Here is an 18,851-nt window from a genome sequence, read left to right as displayed (position 1 = left end):
GTTTATTGTTAAAATTGGGTTTCTCTAGAGGCTCTACTCAGACTTGAGAGATTGAAACACAATGGTGCCTTACTTATTTATCTGGGAATGATCTGATTAGTTCTATAAAAAAGTTGGCTTTCACTGGTTTCATTTACCATATTTGGAGAGAGAGAAACAACAGAATATTTTCTGCGACTAAGAAGTCTGCTTTACAAGTTAGCTTAACTATCATTCAAGATATTCATCTCAAGCTAAGTGCGCATGTCAGAACTTGCAGTGATATTCCAGAGAATAGATACATTATGATGAATTGGAATATTGACTATATTTTTACCCCTAAGATTTGGAAGCCATGCTGATGGAATTGTGATGCTGATGATGAGGTTATGATAAATTCTGATGGGTCTTTAAAAGAAAATTCTGCTGATAGAACTAGAAGTGGTACGGTAGTGGATTGTGCTTATGGTGGAAGTCATCCTATTTCAGTTGCATCTCATGAACTACAGGGAGTTGAGCTAGGTTTGAGGTTAGGTATTGAGAATAACTTATACAAGATTCATGTTAGCATTGACTCAATGGTTATATTTCTCCTTCTTAAGAAAATAGATCCTAAGCCACCTTGGAATTTACTCTATATCTGGAGGAGGGTTTGCTCTCTGCTGGAAAGATATGAGAGGGTTAATTTTAGTCATTGCTACAGAAAAACTAACAGGACAACTGATCTTCTTACTAGCATTCATCCTAGCTGCAAGTTCATTAGACTATAAGTCAGACAGGAAGAAAGCTGTAAAAAAACAAACTTTAAAAGCTAAATGAAGTTCAGCATGGCCCCCGGAAGCATAGAATTATTGGCGAACACCAGCTACTCAGAAGACTGCACTATGAAGACCCGTTAGTCCAGACCGATACATTGCATTAAGTCGTTGTTGAGCAACAATTGGTGGTTGTGCAAGCGGATGGTTGCCCAACAACTGACTGATAAGAAAATATACTCTCTCCCATCCTGTCTCTCCATGATAATACCGGGTCTGAGCGAGAATTTGACGTGCTCGAAACCGTAATAGCAACGAACCATTGGAAATGGTGTTGCACATCCTCGTTAACTGGCGAGAGGATGGAAGATAGAAACTGAATGGCAATGCAAGTGGACATAGATTGAGCAAGTTAAGTAGAGGTTGCTGAACAATAACAATGAAAGGTACCACCATCTCTTCTTCAGTTCTTCTACTGCATTCAACTTCTTGATCTCTTCTTCGAGTTGTGTTTACAGTTTTGTATCGAGTTGTGTTTACAGTTTCGTAATATTTGCTTCTTGTTGTGTTATTTGGTTGCCACCAGCAAGTAGTATTAACCAAGTGAGCTAACTATCATTCTTCCATTATGTGTCTACAATAGGCTTGTTGGTAGGATTAGCAATTTGTTAAACTCGTAAAAGGGACAACCGAAAAGAAATCTAAACTTAAATTAAATTTAATCTGCGTTAAAGAAATGAAACATTTCTCTTTTTAAAGTACGTCAAGCTGGAGAGAAACATAAATTAGTAGAGTATGAAACAACCAAAAAAAAAAAAAATCTTCTCCCGTCAATTTGGACTGTGCTAAGAGTCCCCAACCCTTTTGACCTATCATTCCAACTTAGGCGCACAATGCACGTGCAATTTTACTTAGAAAATAAAATGAGAAGAGTAGCCGCCTGCTAGCATTTCTGTAGGAAGAAGAATGGACGAAATCTTGTGGGGTTCGGTTTTGTATCTCTTACAGGGTAATGACCTGACTTGAACAGTTGCACCCAGAGATTTCGAGAGAGTGTTGCAAGAAAAATGGGTTTTTCAGGACCAGCTATTACTAATAACATGCAATGAAGCTTAATTGATGGTCTCTCCTTAGATAACACTTCCAGAAGATGCAGTAAAATACCCCAACTTGGGTTCTGTAAAGTTATGAAATTGATCAACGTTCAGATCGTTTCGACATAATAAAAACTGTATTTTTACAAAACTTTAAGTAATGACACACACAAAGGAAACAAAGTAACAAAAACAGGAGACAATATTACAAAATTACAGAGGACCCTTTATAATAACAGTCCATGTCACCGCTGGACGAAGTAATATTGAAGGAGGAATAACAAATGGAAAATGTTTCCACCAATACTCACCGTTGACTGATGCGCACAGACCAATTCTTGATGAACTAACAGCCAACAATGGTACTACTATACAACATGCTTGAATCCCCCAAAACCAAGATTACAAGCTCTAACCAACACTACTTCCACTATCACAACTAGCACCACGGAAAAACATATGGCATCCCACTTTTTAACAGGACTGCACACATTGTAAACGCTATCATTCATGCACGCATGGAAGATCACTTCCTACCTTAAAAAAGTCTGACGTAAATTTAACTAAGTAGGGTTAATAATGCGATCTAAATGGGGCTATCAAAGTTGAGGTTAAAATAATTATGCCAAGGTTCCAACATATAGACAGCTTGCATACACTAATATCCCGCTTTCGGGTGCATTGGGACAACTGTGGGTGTTAGAGTTGAAAAAGCAGCAGGCAAAAATTTCTAGACAATATCAAATAATTTTTGTCAGGCCTCTGCCGACCAACAAGGATCCTCTCATCACTGTTCCTGAACCATTCTGGGAGTATCTATGGCTTCTATCACTTCCATTTGGCCTGTACTAGATATATTTTGCCAGGGCCTATGCTGACCGAAAACGATAGTCTCATCACTGTGCCTGATCCACTCTGAGAGTCTCCATGGCTTCTGCCACTTCCATTTGAACTGTACTAGCCATTGATGGTGACTTCTCTTCCATCTTCCAGATTGTCCTGCTAGGGATGGCTTCTTCCCTGTTGATGAAGGTCCTGCTTGCATCATCTGCACCACAACAATCCTATTTCTCACTTGATTTATCAGGAAATTATCAACAACCAAATACAACACGAGGTCAGGAAATTAACCTTCCGTTGATGATCCAATAAGGCTCCTGATTGTGTCAGTGTGCCATCGGCAGTGCCTTCTGTAGAGTTGAGCTGCCTCTGTGCAGGCAGTGACGAAGGAGCAAACTGACAACTCATGCCGTCGGCAAAGTTCTTTACATTACCATTTAAGCTCTGTTTATTGCAGATCTAACATGTTAGGATAACAATTAAGCCTGAGAATACCATAACCCAAGCTACCGTACAAAAGGAACTCGAAATCCAGAGTTGATCCACAATGTATAATATTGTGGGTCATATCTTAACACTCTAAAAGTCTAAATTAATGATCGTGGCTGGATTTGACCTAAACTTTTGTTGCTAGTCTTTTAGAATGTAAAATAAAGCAGATCACATAGTAAAAAGATAATCTCACAGGAGATGATGCGCAGGCAATGGCAACAGTTTGTTCTCTCAGTTTCTGCTGCTTCTCGGTTGCTTTTCGTCGTGCTTCACTCTGTCCCAGTAGACCAACGAGCTCATTCAATTGCTCTTTCATCTCTTTGATATCATCTTCCTTCTCCCACAACAGGCACCTGACGAAAAAACAGAACGTTGGTCTCAAGATTTGAATTGCACATAATTAGTGAGGAACTGCTACATCCATGTTACGAACAGCACCTTGCATCTGCAGCGGCATTAAACATGTGTTGTAATAAATTCTTTGCATCTGCCATTGTACGTATCTGATTCCAACGTCCACGGCTGTTTAAGACACGATCACGCTCTTCAGCCGCTGAAAGTTGTGCTGCCATCGCAACAAGGGTATTTGAAGATAAGCTCAGCATATTTTCAAGAGATTCAATTCTTGCCGTTCTTGCATTTGGTGAGATAGAGGCTAATCTGGAAACAAGAAAGAACCTACTTGAGATGATGCGCAACCACTGTACAACTAAGAAAGACATTGTTCTCCTCTCGAAGTTTTACGAACAACTGCAGCAAAATGAATTGAATCACATAAATACCTAGAATATCTCTTTCCATGAGGGGGACTAAGCCCCCTTGAGGCCAAGTCATCCACTTCTTTTAATATGGCTAACTCTTCAGCAAATGTAGCTCGGCTGAGAACCAAATTATAATATCATTCAGAGAGAACAAATAGCATGGAACTCCCGTTTTATTTCAAAAAGTACGAAAGCAGATTTGATCTGATACATACACTTGGCTTTGTCTCTCGTATTCAACACGAACTTCATGCACATTCACCGTTACTTCTAATTCATGATTAAGCCACTGCTGTCGAGAATTTTCATTGTCTTAAATTTACATGGTTCTGAAGGTATAAGCAGATAAAGATGTGAAAGTTTAAGAAGAACAAATAAAAGTACCTGACTGAATGGTGCATTTCCATTGGCAGAGACTGGAAAAATTACAATAGATCAGACAACCAGATATACTAGAGAAAATAAATATAGCGCAAAGAAATGGATGTACCAGTGGTGTCACGCATTGAAGGTGTGCGAGCTTCTAGCAGCCCTTTTAGCCTCTTGGTAGCAATTGCGGCTTCTTCCATCTTTCTCTGGAGTACCTGCAAGGCGAAATTTTCACCTCATGATCCGCCATTTTTACTTTCAAAATCATATTAGCTATTGAATATACGAAACGGAAGCATCCTGACTTACTGGACCTATGATTGGGTTTCTGGTAAGGTGCATTGAAATGCCATACCTAGATTGTTTTTGCCAAGTAATGTCATACCTACATATAACTACTTGGAGATTATAGTACGGAAGAATTAGATGGAATACCATCTTCCCATGACCAATTCATACAAAACCAGGTTCTACTAAAGAAAGCAAAGAGTCGTGACCAATCGCAATGACACGGAGCTAGCTAATCTTAAACACAGGAGGATCTGACAACTATCTGCATGTGTCAACCAAAATGAGATCGTACATGTTTATATTAGTTTTCCCTAGAAATTAGTGTGTTGTCCATATTGATTGAACGTACGAGCTTAATCATCTATTGTATACACTTTTGCTGTGAAGAAGTCTTTGGAAATGGCAGGCATGTTGATTCTCTTTACTTCATCAAAACAAAAACAAAAAAAGTACTTGCGACAAATTGGTACAGTCATTAACATTGATCAGGGATAGAAGCAGCCTAATTGCCTTTACCATGTCTGCCCTTTAAAATAAGCATTTCATTTTTTCGAATTTGCTTAGCAGTAATAATCTGAAGAATGAAATACACTTACAACAGAAAAGAAAGAAAAAAACATTACCATCTTCTGGCGCTGATTCAGAGCTTGCAGTTTATGTCGCTCATTCTCGTTTCTCCTTCCCTCCTTCCGCAACTGTGGAAGTAAATGCAATTAAACACTAGATGTAAGGAAATAAACGACATCAAAAAATCTGGAAAAACTCAGTAATGTAGAAAGATATGAAGAACAAACGAGCAGCTATAAATTCACCAAATAAACATAGTATCATAGAAAAACTAGATTGTTGAATAATATATCTTCAAACATAATTAATGCTCGAAAATAAACTCTGAACAATAGGATGAAGAAAAACACAAAATGAGTTCATGGGATAAACCAGAAAGGGTTTTTTAATAGCACATAGGCTAAGCTGTATCCCAGTTGATCTGCTTGGAGAACTAATGTCAACATCTATCGTTATACATGGTGCTCATAGTCACCCCAGTAACACACATGGATCCATGTGTCAAGAAAGATATGCATCATGGAGTCCCCTTGGTGCACCAAAATTCTCCTGAATGCATGTAATATAAAATTAAAGAAATTATGTGAAGGAAAACCTGTACGAGTTCCTTCTCTCGAGCAGCTTTCCACTGTTGAAATTGTTCTGCCTCTTGTTTTATCTTGTGTTGCAGTTGGACCTGCAGTTAATGAAACTATTAGTTGAACATGCTTTCTAACTTACATAATGACGCTAAAAATGCTCATGACAATGAAAAGATAGCTGACGGACAATGTAACACAAACCTTCTGAGCTTTAATAGATTGTATTTCTTCCTGCACACCCATGCTTCTAGCTGGCTCCGCCACTGTCTCTGACTGCACAATGCAAAAGCATAACATTTGATATCATGGAAGTATTCTCTCCAATTATGAAATCATATAAACAAGAACTTATGCATAATATTTGAGAAATACAGCAAAGCATACCTCTTTCTGCTCCAAAAGTTTGTTTAGCTCATTTAACTCTTTCTCCATAGCTTTGTGAAGAAGTGAATGCTCTAATTCTTTTGCAACCTCCTCATCAGCTTCTTTTGAATTCGTACCTAATAAATGTGGTCATTGCATCCTCAGAAATTAATAAATAAACATATATTCACCCTTGAAGAAACTTTCAACAGAAACCGGTAAAGTTAAGGCAACAAAAGAAAGCAAATATATGGTGACCCTCATATGATGCCACAGAGCACATAGTTATAGCTTCCTCAACCTGATGAAATTATTTGGTTTTAGCCAATTATAAACCAAGAGAAGTGGCATACATGTCAGGGTATCACCCATTTGATAATCAAAGGAATCCATCTTTTGCAAGCCCCTTTTTAGCCCTTCACTTTTCGTAGGATAGTTAACGCCTCCCTGAGGTAGAAGGAGATACTTAGCATTCACATACAAACTAAAACCAGCTGGTAAGCAACTTATAGCTCAAATGGGCAAGTAGAAGAGTCTCATTGGCATACCTCGGATTTGTTTTCACTTTTCTCCACAGCACTACATGTTTTTCGGTGTTCATGGAGTTCCCTGGAGAGATCCTCATTAGTAGCCTCAAGACAAGTGATTCGTTCCTTGAGATCCTACTTAACCATAAGCATTGAAAGAATAAGAAATGTTACCATATCATTACTAGGGGTTGCTTCTTGAATCAAGTTTGAATTGCATATAACAGAAACAGATATATCGAAATCAAATACCTGCATTTCATTTAATGAAGGACCTCCTTTTCGAGCATAGAGCAGTTCTGCTTGCAGGTACTCTAGCTGTTGACGCATCTTATGCATTTCATTAGATATTGAATCTCTGTTTACCTGTGCAACATGATATGAGATGGTAGTAAAGTTGCCTACCTCCATGAGGGTCAGAATTTGAAACAAATTTTATAACACACAATGAATATATGAGGATTAGTTAAAACCGAACCAAGTAGCAGTAAATTCTTACAATGGGTTTATTCTTGATATTGCGAGCACGATTGGCGTATTTCAGGGTGTTAAGAGTTTCCTCCACATTAATGTCAGCTGGACTGATGCAAGCTGAAGAGAAAGAAATTAAGGAAGAACATACAGTGAGCATAAAAGAGATAGAGCAACCAAAAAGCATTTAAAAAAATAAAACATTTTTAAGCAAAAGATTCCAACCTATCATAACGGTTCTGCTGTTTCCACCAAGTGAATCCTGCCAAGCATTGATGAGTGTACTTAGATAGTCTATTTGAGAAAGTATTATGCATCCTTTTCACATTCACAGAACAATCTTGAAATTTTAAACTTGTCTGACAAGCATTCATAAGTGTACTTAGATAGTCTGTTCGAAAAAGTATTGTCCATCCTTTTCACATTTTCAGAACAATCTTGAAATTTAAACTTGTCCGACAAAATATTTATATTTTACTAAACAGACTAAATGCCACACTCATCTGAGACAAATCTAATTTCACGACTTGGCATACCAGATATTCTACCTTCAAATCCTATGTGCAGGTGAATCTCCTTTCAGTTATTGGTACAAAATTTTTGTTAGTAGATATAACCAGTATTGTTTATGCATATGGCATTACAGTATATTGACATACCAATCAGAGCAAGAAATTGGGATGAGATTACAGTAACACATAGTAACAGACTATAGCATATGCAGATTGATAATCTTAATAGTTTAAACTAAACCGAACCTGCAAAAGCCGAGTTAGCTTGCTGTCCCGATAAGGAACATGTGCACCATCTTTCCGCTTCTTTTCGTCCCCAAGGGCACTGATCACGTTACCAAGTGCAAGAAGTCCCCTGTTAATGTGAACTCCTATTTAACAAATCAAAAAAGAAATTCCATTAGATCGTTGTTATGTCCTAGTAACACTTGTGAACAGTTTAAGTAATACACTACCTTCCTTGAAACGAACACCATCTGAACCTGTCCTTTTAGCTCGTTCTGATCCAGCAAGATCTACCAGATGGAGCTTCGCACATAAAAATTCTCCATTCATGTATTCTTTCGCGCTGCTATCCGGCCTACGCATCTGTTCCAATGTGATTGTGAAGATGGCATGTGATCGACTATCATGAACAAGTTAAAGAAAAGGTGGAACGTCGTTACAGTCAAGAAGTATCCAGTGGGTAAAGAAATCAACAAGAGCAAGAGTTATCTTCAGTCCGGCAAGTTAAAATAAGATAGGTTATTTATTTCTCAGCTTTGGAACTGATGAAGAAAAGAATACCAAAAGTTGAGAAAGTTGTTCACGAAGTTACTCCAAAGACTAAGGTCTTTCAGTTAGCAAATTGCTGTCATTTGATTGATCTTCAATCTTTTGCTGTGAAGAAGAAAGACAAGAACAAACTAAGAGCAAATAACCTGGATTGGTTGTTCATGTTTGTGCTCCCTGTTGCCCGGTTTAATGATCCTTGTTCCAGGCACGCAGCCATTTCTTTTAGTGTATGAACTCCAACTTCAGTTGATCCCGCTAAAGTTATAACTCCAGTAGATGTCTCCCGAATTTGTATCAGTTGTTTTACAGGACTGTTGTCCAGCAAATCTCTCACTTCTTCTTTCAAAATCTTCACATTAAAACAAGTTAATTACTTAATGTGGTAGATTAAGAGAGCAAGAAAGAAATTAGTTGAATAGAAAACTTGGCACGAGAGGTCGCAACCACAAGAATCTTGTACAACATGATCTAATAACCACTTGACCAATATTTCAAGCCAGGCTCTAATTAAAATGCCAATAGAAATTATGTTTCACGCAAGGCAAGAAATGAGCAACAGTAGTCATTCCAGTTACAAATAATGGCTCCATTAACCAATCTTTGAATTGGTAATAGCTTCAATTGACTCTCCAACTAGAATGGCTAATAGATTCAGCATATGAGCTCACAGTTACTAGTAAAGAAAAAGGAGGATAGAAACCTCAATGAAGGAAACATGTAACTGAAACTCAATTTCATGCTTCGACGTTTCGATCTTGCCAAAGAGTGCGTTCATAACTTGAGGAATCAATCCAGTATCAGAACCATCTTTGAAGCCAGTACCCATTGTGTATGTCTTCCCAGACCCTGTCTGCATAAAATTGAAATGTCGAATTAGGAAACCGAAATTGAAATGTCAAATTGGAAAACCGAAACACTGAAATATCAGTTGTTCACACACACTTTTGTTTGAATTCGGGTGAAATTTTGGATCTTCTTACCTGGCCATATGCAAGAACTGTTGCATTATATCCTTGAAACAAACCATCTACAAGTGGAGCAACACATTCTTCAAACATAACTGTCGATGGTGAACCTTTATTGCCATACACATGATCGAATGTGAAAGAATGTGAACTGACTTGTACCTGAATCATATTCACAGTCAACACCGATTATTCACCGATCACGCAAGTAAAAAAAAAAAAGCTTAATTAATTCTAAAGTCTATTAAACCGAACCACAAACAGATAAAATGCCAATAATTTCCAATCAAAAAGATATTCATTTCACAGTCAACATTGGTTATTCACCTATCACCCAAGTAAAAATGAGCTTATAAATCCTAAACTCTATTCAACCAAACCACAAACAGATGAAATGCCAATAATTTCCAATCAAAAAAATTTCATTTTATAAATATAAACCACTTCCCAATAAAATTTCCTGACATCATTTCCAATGTGATCTGGATATCTTACACAGAGCCTGTAATCCAGATCTCTTAATTAACTTAACAAACTTATCAAATTATTAATTCTAACCGAACATATTGAAACATTTTTTTTTCTTTCACATTTTTGGAGTGAAAATACAAATGTGAAATCACAAACAAACAATCACAGTACTACCTGAGGTTTTCCAGGAACAACAGCAACACAATCTTGACAACCTTGAGAACATTCATCACCTATTAATGGTCTAATATGAACAGCAACTTTCACTGAACAATCTTCAGGGCCTTCCATATTACACACACTACTACCAATGCCAGGAGATTAAATAGAGAGAGAAAAGGAGAAGAAATGGAGAGAGGTATTGATTGGTTTATGAGAATAGAGTCATTGTTGTCTGAAAATAAACATTGGGAGAGATTTCTGGGAAGGAAGAAGAATATAGATAGGGAGAATGAATAATGGAGAGAGTGTGTGTGGAGGTGCTTAAAAAATAACGGCTGGAAAAAGAAAAGAAATTAGATTAGGTAAAGTAACTAAAGAGAGAAGAGATGAGACAAGGATGATTAGTTTAGTTTAGTGTAGCATGTGTCATTTTCTTTAACTCAATTTTCTGCTGGAGATATCAGTGGCACTGTCTTATCTGCTACTGCTCATGCCCCTACCCTTGTGACTGTTGGTCATGATTTAAATAATGTTATGTACTTGTGAAAAATACCTGGCTTGGTTTGACACAGTTTACCTATTTTACCCTTTCCTTTCCTCTCTTTTATTTTTTTTTTCCTTTTTTTCTGCTAGATTTTTCTTTTCCATTTACCCAATACACTTGAAGAGATGCAATGGTCATGGCAGCTGCTCTGGTTATTGAGAAATTATTGGATGACGGTATTGATAACTAGAATTTGAAATTCATCAGCGTCAAATTATTGATAAAAAAAAAAAGTTAGCTCAAGTTTTTGAGTATGTAAATATCGTTTTAATAATAATGGTGATAAAATTGTTCAATAGTTAACTTTATTCTATGACGTAGGATTGTATGGAGTAACATCTATAACCTGAAATTACTTTTTGAGTGAGCAAAATTTAATGATAATTACAGAGAGGGGTAGAACATAAAGCAGCGTTAGCTTCCGTAAAGACATGGATTGGAGACAATGAATTGAATTCCATCAAAATGGAAAATATAAATTAATAGTAGGTAAGCCCCATAAAATCTCAACTAATGGTCTGTTGGAGGAAGTTGGGCGTTTGGACACCACAGATATAATTAACCACTGTTTTATAAAACAAGTATGCTAACTGAATTTTTATCCTTGCGAACAAAGTGAGATTAGTTAGTTACTAAAAATGATGTATAAATTGAAAATTGTTGTTAGTGATTACTGTAAACTAAAGTGAGATTAGTTAGTTAGTTAGTTACTGATTAAATAAAATAGGCTAATTAGAAAGACACTTGATTTAAATTCTAAATAAACAAAAGACGTATGATTGACTCATAATGCACCAATGAAATAGTGCACATGATCCAGGAATCTACTAGCAAGGACGGACGGGTGCATTGCTTTTGTTTTACGTGTAGTTGCTGATTCATGGCTCCCATTTGCAATCACCGCTTATTCTGGTACGGAAACAAAATAACTAAAATATTAGGCTTAGCCACCAAGGAAGGTTGTTGTCCAACTGTTAGATTTCACTTCACGAATGTCACTTGGTTAGCAATAGTAAATATGTTAGAATTCAGGGTCGTCAATATGAAGGGAAGGCCAGCGAAGATGTGGTTGATTGGTGCGTCAAAGCCACCACCGGCCCACCTCCCGTCCACCACCGGAGGTTTGAAAAGGAAAACCTACGCAAAGTCCACAACATCAAGCAGTCGAGTAGGCCCCGCTGGACACATGGTTTGGAGTATGATTTGATTCTTTAGACCCACGTGGTCCATAGTGAGGACAGTCAAAGTGGGTTCTGAGTTAACATATGTTTCCTGCCAGCAAATTCTACTTAACTGCCCATTGTCTCTATCCGAGAACGATATGTACTGTACATTCTATTCTTGGTCGGAATTTAATTCATCTTTGACTTTGTCTAAACAACTACCAAATGGGTAAACTTAAAACTGGGATGAGTAACTATCGTATGTTTTCGATCATGATTCAATTCTGATCGAAAATCCTGATTTGAAATTATGAACCACCAATTCTTAAAATGACATTTGGTTGGTGCAACGAATGTACCATGCTCAGGTATCTTTTCCTTACAAAATGGGTTATCCTTATGTGGGAAGATGAAAAGCAAAACAACTTGGTGGTGATAGTTTTGAGCATAGTTGCTCAATCTATCCAGATTTAGGAGATGAAAAATATCCTCGCGTTTTTAGGGGCCACTCAAAAAGATTTAGGGGCCAACAATAAAACAAAAAAGATCACCCAAAGGGAAAATGTAGCCAGCCCTTATCTCGCGTAATTCGTAATGGCGAAATTATTCTTATATATTCGGAGGATATGATAACATTGTTATCCTCCGATTGCAATCGGAAGTCAAAATATTACCCAGACTTCCGATTGTAGTCGGTGCAGTATTAGAATGATTTCTGTTTCATTTTTTCCATTTCTTTTTCATTTTTGAGTTGTTAGAGTGATAGAGAAGAAGGTGAAGGAAAAAAGGGAAAACCCATTTTATCACTACAAAAATGGATGGATATGAAGAAGAAGGTGAATTAAATTCCGTTAAAAGTGTTATGCTTATTAGATTTATATGTTAAATGGTTATGCTTATTAGATTTGTTTTGTTTTATGCACGTTTAGACATTTGGAAGTAAGAAGGAGGCAAAGGAATGGCTTATGAACAAGTCAAAAGATAACATGTGCGTGGTAGTTCAAAATAATCATGTTAGTGACACTCGATTTGAAATGATTTCTGAGCGAGGTGGGACGCGAAAGAGTCACGAGGGAAAGAATAGTAAGTACGTACGGAAGACGAATAGGGAATACCGAAGCAATACCAAGAAGATAGGATGCCCATTTAAGATTGTCTTCTATAAGCCCGATGGTATTAAAGGTAAAGAGTATAAAATGTATAAAGTTGATAACGGTTGTCACAACCATGATGATCCGTTGGATTTAATTGGACATGTAATGGTTGCCAAGTTAAAACCACATCAAATTCAGATGGTGAGGTCTATGCGGATCCAAAAAGAGAGTGTGATCTTAAGTAAAATAAAGGCGGACGACCCCGACAACTTGTCTTCTTTGTCTACAATTAAGTCGGCGCTAGCTACGATCAAAAGGACTGAATGGGATGGTAGAACGGTCATGCAACAATCGGAATGGTTAGCGGAGTTACACGGCTACACCTTGAGAAGGGAAGAAAAGGATGGTATAGTGGTTCGTATTTTCTTGGCACATCCCGAAATGATCCAATTAGCTCAATGCTTTCATCAAATTTTGTTGATAGATGCTACTTATAAGACAAACAAGTATAACATGTCGTTGTTGAACATTGCTTGCCATACTTCGGACAAAAACACGTTTACGATTGCATGGGGTTTAATGGATCATGAGAACAATGTGAGTTTCATTTGGATGTTGGAGACGTTGAGGTCCATTTATAACGGTGATAATTTTCCAAGGGTTATTGTAACGGATAACGATCAAGCCTTAATGCATGCAATAGCGGTAGTGTTTCCGGAAGCCCAAAAATTGCAATGTACGTGGCACATTCAATGCAATCTCAAAACCAATTGCCATCATCATTTCCAAGCTAAAAGACCAAGGAAGGGTACCAAGAGGTCAAAGGAAGAGGATGAGCGCATTAGTAAATTAACCGTGGAAGAACGTAAGGAAGAGGATAGGCTATTTGAAGAAAAGTGGAAGGAGGATGGAATTATTTGGAAAATGTTCATGAAAGCATGGGACAAAATCGTTTGGTCGATGACCGAGGAAATTTACGAATGTAACTTGAAAAAATTTGAGGATGAATACGCCACGGACTACCCAAAACCGGTTGAGTATTGTAAAAAACAATGGTTAACGATTAAGGAGAGGTTTGTGTTTGCATGGACATATGAATATCGTAACTTCAAGAACGAGTATTTGAAGACTTAGTTGCGCGTGTGAAGTGCCGAAAGGGATTGAAGACAATCGGATCCAAGTATTGGATGACAACGCCTAAATTTGGATATCTCCTAGCGGACATTTTGAATTGTGTGGTACATTTCTTTGTTCCTCCTATGTATGGACTTAGCATGACGTTTGCACCCACAAGAACGGCTTGCGACGAGTCGGTTAAATATAGAAGAATCGTAATGGCATTTGTGAATGAAATGCATTTTATCGATTTAAGAGTAAAGAAAGATTGTCCGTTACCTCCGTTGAGTAAGTGGCACGATTACTTCCCGATGAACCATTGCAAGGATTGGGTGAAAAAATATGAGTCCAACATGGTTGATTGGGATCGTGTTATGGACAAAAACTTTCCCGCTGAGTTACTCGAATTGATCCCCTCGGATGATGACGATGTTTGATCGTTTTTTTTTCGAGGCACGGTTATAAGTTTTTTTGAAACTATGTAATCGGAACAAAAGTATTATAACACTTCAATCCGATTAATCATATTCGGGAATTCCATATTTTATCAAACCGCCGATTAATATTAAAAATTTGAATTTACAACACTCAAACATCACATTTTATTCTTTTTTCCCAGTCCGAGATGCAACAATCAATGCGGCTTCGAAATGTAGAAACGACTCTCCTCTCCACTTGGAATAAGCATCTTCTGCCGCAAACCTGTCCTCTCTGTGCCTAGAAAGAATACGGTTGTACTCGGTGCACAATTTTATAACATGGTGCACCCTTGAAGAAACATGGGATGGTTCATAATTGTGGCGTGGCTTCTTGTACTTACCAACAAAAGGACCCAATGAAACATTAATCCAAAATATACGATCGTCCTGCTGTTCTTTGGGTAGATCTTTCACAATGTAATAATTTTTTATCCATTCGGTCTCTTCCTCAACTTGTTTCAATCTTTCTCTATGATGGAATTGTTCTTGACCTCGCTTCTTAGCCTTGATTTCCTCTTCCTCCTCCTCCGTTGCCACTAACGATGGTTTAATTTTTTTGGGTTGTTTGTTCCTTTTTTGTATTTCTTCTTCCATTGCTGCAATTGATGTAGTTGTTCGCTTGCATCTTCGAAGTATGTTGTCGATTGATGATGGACTTTCCATTGAAATGGTTTTTCATTCCGATTTTTTACTCAATAATAACTGAGAGGGGTTACCCTCCTTATATATATTAGAGTTCCAACGGATCTAATTTTTGAAAATATGGCCGTTGAGGTTTCTGAAACTGGGCAGCATAATCTTCGTTATCCATATTATCAACTAGATCTCTAGCCTTTTTGATCTTCTCAGCTGGCATGGGATCTCCGCTCTTCAGGCATGCAGTTAACATTTTGGAAACACGCTTGAACCTATTCACCTGTTTTTTATACGTAATGACATAACATCAAATGGTAATTACCTAAGTTTTGTAGGAATAATATAAAATGAACAAAAATATAAGAACACGCACCAGTCTATCATAACCAGCTGGTTTGTCTTTGATGATACAATTATAACTTGAACCCGCCGCAGTACTGTTGGAGTTAATTTCACGGATAATCAAAGGATGTGATACCTTGTTATACCAACTCATATAGTCTGGAGAATTTTCATCACCTCGGGTGGTTCGTCTACCAGTGTCGATAATGAAGTCATTCCTCTTATCCCAGTTATCAAGAACAGTAGGTGGGCCTGTGTGAACAATCGTGAGATTATCACCACTAGAAGAGCACAACTCCAACTCCAATTTGTAGTAATCCCCCATTTTCTCCACAGGTTGATGTTGTATATACCCGTGTTGTCGCATCACCCTAGAGGGGTTATACATCACATATCCTGTGGGGTGCCACAATGGTCCAAAATAAAGGAACAAGTCCGACCGGACATTTATATGCCCACTGGCTCGATCTTCCTTGTATGGATCAAAGCATACGTCCGAGGCCTTCAATTGGTCCAAAATCTCCCTCATGCGAATCAACTGCTGCTCTTTTGTCCTAGAACGGTTGTCTTCAAATATATACTTTGTTCCTCTAGGAGTACCTTTGCACCACCCCGGGTTCTCTCCGGCCAACTTCAGGATAGGGAAGTGGTCATAGATCCATGCCTATATACATAAGAAACCAAGTTTTAGTAAATAGATTGTGTATATTCGGTAGTAATTTCCAAACTTATTTCCGATTATATATAATCGAAATAAAACTGAGTACCTATCCACCGAATAACCAACATTCAAAAAGATGGATCATTTCCTACCGAATATGCGTCATTTGGAGTTCAGTAACCTATAGTTTTTCTGGCCTGTATATTCGGTCTAATATCAAATGAATATTTCCGATTATATATAATCGAAAAAACAATAAGTACCTAGCCACCGAATAACCAACATTCGGAAAAAAGATGGATCATTTCCTACCGAATATGCGTCATTTGGAGTTCAGTAACCTATAGTTTTTCTGGCCTGTATATTCGGTTCTAATATCAAAAGAATATTTCCGATTATATAATCGGAAAAAAATAAGTACCTATACCACCGAATAACCAACATTCGGAAAGAGATGGATCAATTCCTACCGAATATGCGTCCTTTGGAGTTATGAATATGCATCATATGTATTGTCTACCGAATAACTATAGAGTGAGTTATAGAGTTAAAGAAAAAACCTGCAATAGAGCCACGTTCCCGGCAACTTGGCAGGTTCCTAGCCTCAAGCCTTTCTCAACTCTTCCATCAAGAATGCTAGGCATGCCGTGCCCCAAGAATAGTCACCGACTTCATGGAGAGGATCCAAAAGTTGTATAAGGTTGGCGTCGATCCGGTTGCCAGAAGTATTGGGGAATATGACACATCCCAATACACAAAGGAGATATGCGGTGGCAGCGTGGTTCACTTGCTCATCAGTTAACGTTCATTCTTTTCCTTCTCCAAGGTGCCTCGGAACATATTCATCAAAGCTGTAATGTTGATCTGTCTTGTTCTGTAACTTGCATGCCTCCTAAACTCTGATGTTGTTGTCTCTTCATCCCAACCTAAGCACTTTTTAGTTAGAGCATAAAGTTGTGCCCAACTTAACTGCTTTGTGTAGTTAAACTTCACAGCTGTGCCTTGGTCGGGAAGGTTAAGAATCTGCACAACATCATCCGGGTAATCGTCATCTCCCCAAACGGCATATGGAAAGTATCGGTCTCAGGATACATTCTCTCCACGAACGCCGATATGGCCACACGATCATGTTCCAACAATGAATTCTCGGCATTAGCTAACCCCGAGTTGGCAACAATTGACTTGAACCTTTCACATTCACCGGATAAAGGCCACGCAAGCATTTTTGTTGGTGCGGCGGTAGGTTTGAGTAGACGGACCGCATCTTGATGATCCTATTAAAGTACATACAAAAAATCCTTAATACAAATATTACGATATAAACATAGACAATACATTAATAAAAAATAATAATTTTATTACCTCGGTTTCGTATTTCTCTGGCCCATGAGTCTTTGTATCCAAATAGCAATTTTCCTCCATCCGCTGGTAGCCCAAGGATTGTGCCTGCTGGAATACCCTTCTTCTTCAAGTGCTGAGGGACAAGATGTGATGCTTTCTTAGCAATATCCTTCTTTACACCATCTTTTCCTTTTTTGGCTTTTTGGGTACCACTTGGTTGTCCTTCTTCTTCTACTCTTGGCACTGGATCAACTGGTTCAACACTTGGTTCTGCACTTTGTTGAGCGGCTTGTTCAACACTTGGTCGCACCCCTTGTTCACTGCCTTGTTGTTCTACACTTTGTTCAACACTTGGTTGCACTCCTTGTTGATTTCTTTGTTCTTGTAAGCTTTGTTGAGCACTTGAATTATCTTTGGCACTCCTTTCCCTCCTAGCACTAGTTGTCGCTTTCTTCCTCCTTTCTCGACTTTGTCTAAACAACAAAGAAAGGAACAATATTTACAAACTATACAATCGGAAGACAAAGTATGGAAATATAACCCGAATGTACACATTCGGACGTAAGAAGACACATATCGTTCCCGAATACATAACAATCGAAAGCTAACTAAACATATTTACAACCGAATATGCATCAATTGGAGTTCAGAAGCTCTAAATTTTTCATCCTACACAATCGGAAGACAAAGTACACAACTATAACCCGAATGAACAAATTCGGAAGTAAGAAGACACATATTTTTCCCGAATGAAAAACAATCGGAATATAACTAAACATGTTTACAACCGAATATTCATCAACTGGAGTTCAGAAACTCTAAAATTTTATCCTGCACAATCGGAGGTATAAAACATTATATTGTCTTCCGAATAAATACTGGCCCGAAAATGGGATTTTTCCTATATCAGAAATTTTGAGATTTTTTCAATATATATTCGGTAGTGACTGTACTTCCGAATACTGTGTTCTACTTAAATATATTCGGAAGCCAACAAATTCATTAAACTACCGATTATTACCAGTTTGTATCCAGGAAGATATGGCCAATAATATTCGGCCGATAACCATCAAATATTTCTCCCGAATACTGTCGATGTTCTTGAGAAATGAAGAACACGACTACATTCGGAAGTAAATGAGCATGAATATCGCCCGAATCTGGATAAATAACCGAAAACCCTTGAAATTCTTTTTCTCGATTCGTCGAATTAAAGCGAAATAAACCCCAAAAAGGATAGATTCTTACCTAATTGGGGCCATTTGAAGTTGACGAAGTGTTTGACTATCGGAATCGCCACCACCGACTACATCGACAGGTACTTGTTCTTCGCGTTCTTCTTCATTTGCAGCAACAATTTCTTTATTTCTTGCTAAAATCCTAATCTTTGGATCGATACCCCGAGCAACGTTTTTGGTTCTAGGTCTGTGGGTTTCATTTCCCTTATCCATTGTTTTATAAACGAATCGACGATGTTTTGATTTTACGATTCGCGGCGATG

General features: G+C 37.9%; 1 protein-coding gene across 2 annotated transcripts; it reads right to left on the bottom strand.

Annotated features, from left to right (window-relative positions):
- Positions 1-1,894: 1,894 nt before the first annotated feature.
- On the bottom strand, positions 1,895-10,339 carry LOC113289135 (kinesin-like protein KIN-4A). 2 transcript variants are annotated; one of them, XM_026538315.1, is made up of 23 exons: positions 9,987-10,339; positions 9,357-9,503; positions 9,077-9,226; positions 8,523-8,725; positions 8,058-8,227; positions 7,849-7,973; positions 7,316-7,352; positions 7,119-7,210; positions 6,872-6,985; positions 6,641-6,754; positions 6,446-6,539; positions 6,114-6,229; positions 5,931-6,002; positions 5,744-5,824; positions 5,205-5,276; positions 4,412-4,505; positions 4,306-4,337; positions 4,137-4,213; positions 3,943-4,038; positions 3,599-3,820; positions 3,354-3,513; positions 2,960-3,112; positions 1,895-2,876 (listed from the first exon to the last, which is right to left on the bottom strand). In XM_026538315.1, the coding sequence occupies exons 1-23, from the start codon at positions 10,101-10,103 to the stop codon at positions 2,616-2,618; spliced, it is 2,799 nt and encodes a 932-aa protein (XP_026394100.1). In that variant the 5' UTR covers positions 10,104-10,339; the 3' UTR covers positions 1,895-2,615. The 2 variants fall into 2 exon arrangements, with proteins under 2 accessions (XP_026394100.1, XP_026394101.1); XM_026538316.1 differs by having other exon boundaries at positions 4,137-4,210; positions 9,987-10,338.
- Positions 10,340-18,851: the final 8,512 nt, after the last annotated feature.

This window comes from Papaver somniferum, chromosome 6 (genome assembly GCF_003573695.1).
Source record: "Papaver somniferum cultivar HN1 chromosome 6, ASM357369v1, whole genome shotgun sequence".
Classification (NCBI taxonomy): domain Eukaryota; kingdom Viridiplantae; phylum Streptophyta; class Magnoliopsida; order Ranunculales; family Papaveraceae; genus Papaver; species Papaver somniferum.
This window is presented reverse-complemented; position numbering and strand designations above follow the sequence as displayed.

Excerpts from the sequence above, each read along its gene's own strand:
- LOC113289135 (XM_026538315.1), bottom strand. The coding sequence starts at position 10,103 with ATGGAAGGCCCTGAAGATTGTTCAGTGAAAGTTGCTGTTCATATTAGA. Across the intron at positions 6,755-6,871 it reads CTTCATTAAATGAAATGCAG|GATCTCAAGGAACGAATCAC; the intron begins GTATTTGATTTC and ends ATGGTTAAGTAG. Across the intron at positions 5,277-5,743 it reads GAGAGAAGGAACTCGTACAG|TTGCGGAAGGAGGGAAGGAG; the intron begins GTTTTCCTTCAC and ends TTACTTCCACAG.